Genomic DNA, 6,000 nt, shown 5'->3' on the forward strand with positions numbered 1-6,000 from the left:
TTTCTCTGTAATAAATATAGCGGGCTTCACTCAACAATTTTTTTTTTTGAAATGGTGAGAAGCAGGTTTTAAATTATATACCTAGAAACTGAGTTTGCTATCTCTCTTTTAATTTGCAGAAAATTGCCTTTAAAAGAAGAAAATGGAAAAGAAGTTTTAAATGCAGAAACTATAGAAATTAAAGTGTCTAATGACATCATCCAGTCTAAAGAAGATGACATCAAGGCATAACCACAAGTTTCAGCAACTCGGTCAGCACCACAAGGAGCATTTGGATTGCAGTGACACTATGACCAAAACTATTCCATTGACCTTAATTTCTAGGGAAAAGTCTAGCTTGGAATAGCTTGTACACATATACATACGATCAACCCCTCCTGCCACAGCCCGTTTCCTTCTGTTATTGTGGTGATGGTGGTTATTTTGTTAAGAAACAGGTATAAAGGCTTGATTGGCACCTATTTTAGGGTTTCGGTTTCATTCTATAATTGAAGTACTGCAATTTCTTAGATGGCTAAAGTGTTTTTTCTTTTTTGTCTTCTGTGACACCAACAAATACATTTCTCTCTAAAACATTAGGTTGTAATGGAAGGCAGAGCGAAAGCATTGTGAGCTAAGTATGTAGGAAGTGTGTGAGAGCGCTGCATGTTTAAGATCTTGTCTTGGGCAAACACACTCTTGTGGGGGCTTTCAGACTAAGACGAAGGCACATCCGGGGAATTTCAGGGAACCCAGGCTTGAAAGAGCCAATCAGTTACCTTTCGCCGATATTAGAAATTGAAAAATCGTTGGAGAACTCTTTCAACTTATGGCCACATTGCGTTTTCAACATCGATCTTAGGTATATTGATACCAGGACAAAATTGTTACACATTCGAAAGAAGCTTAGCTGTGTGTAAAATTAGAGTAGAAAGATTCCTAAATCTCTTTTTATGTATACCATATTCACTCACCGTGGAGTACACAAAAAGTAAATGTATTACACGTAAAAATGGTATTGATTTCTGCCCTCAGCTTCAAATAAAGTGAATTTAAATGGGAAAATATCAATATGATGTCTTGATATATTTATAAATACATGATTATTTTTATTTATAAAATAATTTATCAAGAATGAGGTTGTTTTCAAGTACTTCAACTCATTTCAGATATATTTTGGTGTATTGCTTTAGATGATCGTAAATATTATGTGTCCCTCATTAAATGAAAGTGGCTACTAGACTATAAAATTATGTGTTAAACATATTTAATTTAACATACAAATGTGTCAGAAAAAAACCTGAATAATTGAAACACTACTAATGTTTTTAAAACATTGCATTCTAAAATCCGTTTAAAACCTACTTTAAGATTTTTGATAAACAGCTATGGTTGAAGCAACCATTTAACAATTCAACATAAAGTTTCTAATATTACATGTTAAGTATTATATAAGAATATATTAGTTACTAACAAGCTATGCAAACTCCCTGAGGTCAAAGTCTGAATTTTGATTTAACTTATGAGAAACAAACAAACAAACAAAAATACCACATTTGTGGCTATCAGTATACATAGGTTAGGGGCAGGGGTTTGAAGATTTCTTAAGTCAGAATCTAGAAAGTTTCTAAAGACTCCCTCCTCCTCACAACCTTTGGTGTCTGGTTATCAAGTAAACAGCTTCAACATTAATGTGCTGGAGAATACATTCTAATAGCTTATTGAAGGAATGTTTTTAACAATGCAGATGGATATGCTCTTATACAATCTCTCTTCATATGTACCTTCACAAAAGTATAATAAAATAGTAATGCCACTCCAAAATACTTTTATTTATAAAATGCTTGTTTATCATCCAAGGAGAGCCCCATGTATGCTGTTCCTCACGTGCTAGTTGTTAACTAGATTGAGTGTTCCCAACTGCATGCTAAGGCGCTGTTATAGCCACAGTGCTTTGCTGGAAATTCAGGACTAACAATTAATACAGGGACCTCTTTGTTGCTCATCATGACATATTCTGAAGAGAGAGGGAGAGAGGAAAACACACACACACACACACACACACACACACACACACACAGATCTGTGCCTATTTGAGAATCAGAACAGTGTCTAAAATAAGCCAACAGACCAGTTTAACCCTTTGACCAGTGTGGCGATAACACATGTTCTTGACAGATTTGCCTGGGGTGTTTAGCTTATGTTTGTCTGGTTAACTGGCTTCCTTTGTAAAATGTACTTCATTATGCTTGTTTTGTTTTGTACCAAACGTGCTAAAACTAGTCAGAATACTTGAATTTGTTTGTTTGTGTAAAGTGAACAGGCTTAGTGGTGTCTATGAAGCAATAGCCATGAACACTGACGTTTTGTTTTTGTTTTTTCCTGGATAGAACCACATGGGTTTGAACTAATGATATTAAAATAATTTGTATGACTGATAAAGCGATTTCGCATGTTTAGAATTGTCATGTTTGTGCTATACGACAAGAACAGAGAAATCAGACGAAAAATATTTTTTGTGTTTTCTCAATTTGAAACTTTAATTTTATCATAGCTTCAGATTTTCTATGTAAAGAAACCAAATTATATATAATTAAATTTCTTGTCCATCTTATGGAGCCATTAGGTAACTTTGGATAGATACTGCACATGGTATCAATTGTCCAGGAGATGCTCAATCAAATTCATCCTTGAAATTGATGCCCTGCAATAACAATATATTGATTTGGAAAACATTTAAAATTTCAAAGAAATTCTCTTAATTATACAATTTGCAAAGTCTCTAAATGAGAAAAGTTTTATCTAACATTCTCAACTCATGGGTAATCCTGAAATTATCTATCTTTTATTTTTAATCCTGTTTTAGTCTAAAAAATTAATGTACCTTTAACTATCTGAGAGTCCACTTATATGTTATGATACAATACCCACTGGAAAAATTTAATTATTATTAAGTTAATTTGAACTTTGTAACAATTAAAACAAAGAGGCAAATAAATGTAACGTTAGGAACATTAAAAAAAAATACAATCTCTATTTGACATCATATGAGAGGAAATTTTAACATTTGAATTTAATGCATATTTTATTTTTAAAACTGGCACAAATGAGTGTATCAAAGTAATTTTCAATGATTTTAAAATGAGTTAGTAATGGTGATTTCAACAGGTTAATTTATGATTTTGTGATAATAAGCATTACTGCTCTACTTATACTAATCTCTAACATTAACAGTCTTTAAAACATTTATTTTTAATAGTAATATATAAACCAACATTTTCAAAGGGTTTTTGATCCAACAGATGTCATATGAATTTCAGTCTTTGAGTTAAAGCATATATATAAATAAAAAAGATATTACTAATGAACTGAATTACAAGTTCCAGCAACTAATTGTATATTGAAATCATCTTAATTGTTTGAATAGTCAACAGGTATCTGTGCCTTTATATTAGCATGACATTCTGTTAAGGAAAAATTACAGCTACTCTCGCTGTTTATATGTTTTAATCAAACATGTGACACTAAATCGACAGCGTTTACATTCAGTGAAAATAACTTAAACACAACCTCTTTTCCTTAGACATAAAATCCAAACAAAAAAAAAAATGTATACACTCAACTCTATTTTAATTTATGACAAAAAGTACTTTAGTCCATCTATAAGATACTTTGATTTGTTCTATATTGTTTTTCTAGATGATAAGTCCATATTGAGAAAACTGTGACATTAGCCCTAAGAAACACGAGATGCTACTTGGAAACAGGGCAATCACTTGAGTCCTCAGTGTTGCTGTTGACAATATTAACTGTCCATATGATGACAAGAAAAACAAATATCAAAATCTCTATAATTGAAACAGTCAAAAAAGTTTAAATTTACATTTTTAATTTAAGAAATATTGGTGTAGCATATAATAATTTTTTAATTAAATTATTTTTCATGAAGTATGATAGAGATTCTTAGTTTAATTTCCTCCTGGAGTTTTCCTTCAGATGGATTGTTTTTTAGCAATTCATGAAAGGTGAAAATCATTTTTAAATGAGAGGTTTCTTATTTATGTCAAATTTTCTTCTCTTAACACTTTGGAATATCCTGTCGAAAACGTAAATAGCATATAGATATATTTACATATGCTGACATGAATTGTGGTTGGTTAAGAAATCAAATTTAAACACAGATGTTAAATTATTTAAGATAAAATTATATATATGGTCTTAATAATATTCTAATATGAAACAACTGTATGTATAAATGAAAATATTATAAAGGGCCTAGCAATAGTAAATGGTAAGTACATGTAATTTTCTTCCAGGCGCCACCATTCTTTTTATTTATTTTATTTTATTTTATTTTATTTCTGTTCACCCATGTAGATGCAGCTATTTTAACAATATTACTAAAATAATAAATATCTCCCTTTATATAATAATCTCTGAATTTTATATTATATATAATGGTAAATATTTATTTGGTAACACATTTAACATTCTTAAAAATGCTTCCTTATTAACGTATTCATTTATAATATTTTAAATCAATTAGTTCATTTTGTCTCTTTAATCGTCTTGATTTTTCCAAAAATTTTTTTGGGTTAGATCAGGCATTGTTCATGATTATTATTAATAGATATTGTATATCCTACCTTTTTCTTTTATGATTTAAAAGCGCATATCACTTTGTGTATAATTTTAGCCTTGCATGGAAGAGAATAAGTAAAGCAATGATGTTTGGAATGTTTCTGCCACATCCAAATAGAAAAGATGAGGAAAAGAGAAATTAAACTATAAGACAGATGAACTTTTTATTTGGAAGGTATGGTATACAGAAATGCCTGATCAAGGAATAGAAACATTATAAGCAAATGTTAGCACCAATAATGGCAGAGAAAGGAAATACCCTAATGGAATCTAGAAGACCACCTAAACACCGAGATATGGTGTAATTCACTTTGCAAATGAGATGTTTAAGCTAACGACATACTGCTGTAAAATTATGATATCGTTAAAAATAAAAACAAGTGTCTGCATCTTCAAAAAATTTTGTTGTTGGTTTAGGATTTTCCTCTAACCCCTGTGAAAACTAAATCAACATGGAAATAAACTATTTTAAGAAACTCTTACATTTGAGGGTATATGAATTCTACAGTCTAATCAGTAATAATAAAACATGCAGTCATTTATCTTCTTTAACTTATACCTTCCATTCAAATTCTTTATTCTTAACTATCCTGTTTTCTTATTATTTCGATATAGTATGTCCCTATGAAATGCTGTATATATATGTCTAAACTGTAAAAAGTATACTGCAAATGTTGAAGTTTTGTATTTATGAAAGACATTGAAAGTATGGCTTATGGTATTTCAAAATTGTCACTCTTCACCATTTGTATATTAATAGTAAAGATACTTTTACTTTAATAAAGTGTCAAATTTTATGCTTTTCTAAAAATATATCAGTAGTGAGAGAGCTTGTAATTAACAAAATTTTAGTGTCTAGAACTTACAAACATATTACTATGTAGCCAGAAGAAGAATTGTTCTTGCCTTTTTGTATCATTTTGAATCACAGAATTATGGCCTAAAAACAGCACCCATATCAGAAAAAATAAACAATTTCCATAGAGACATGAAATACTAGCTTCATTAGCATGGGAAATAGGTTTTTGTTGTTTGGATCTACTTCATGCTGAAAGTTTATTTCATATTATTACATTTAAAAGAAGGGTATTATAATAGAAAGTTAATGTATACATATATCACAATTTCTTTATTTTGATATTAAAAACTCATTTTCATTAGTATTTGATTTTAGTCTTGCAAAGTTTGTTGCTACAATAAAGTATTATTAACATGACTTCATAAACAGAACCTTAAAAAATTTGACACCAGTAGACATGCCAAAGTAAAATTGGTAATGCCTATGTATCACGAACCATATACAAGGAACTACAGGAAATTAGGGAATGTTGAGTGTGGTAGAAATCACTTTCCTAGTACAGAAAACACCAATTAGATTCT

At 30.1% G+C, this 6,000-nt stretch overlaps 1 protein-coding gene across 1 annotated transcript in view; it reads left to right on the forward strand.

Annotated features, from left to right (window-relative positions):
- Ncam2 (neural cell adhesion molecule 2) overlaps window positions 1-5,614 on the forward strand; it is a 468,347-nt gene extending 462,733 nt beyond the window's left edge. The window contains exon 18 of the mRNA XM_032900505.1: window positions 120-5,614. Within this exon, the coding sequence (XP_032756396.1) occupies window positions 120-231 (112 nt within the window). The 3' untranslated portion in view covers window positions 232-5,614. The remainder of the gene's footprint in view (window positions 1-119) is intronic.
- Window positions 5,615-6,000: the final 386 nt, after the last annotated feature.

This window comes from Rattus rattus, chromosome 4 (assembly GCF_011064425.1).
Source record: "Rattus rattus isolate New Zealand chromosome 4, Rrattus_CSIRO_v1, whole genome shotgun sequence".
NCBI classification, from domain to species: domain Eukaryota; kingdom Metazoa; phylum Chordata; class Mammalia; order Rodentia; family Muridae; genus Rattus; species Rattus rattus.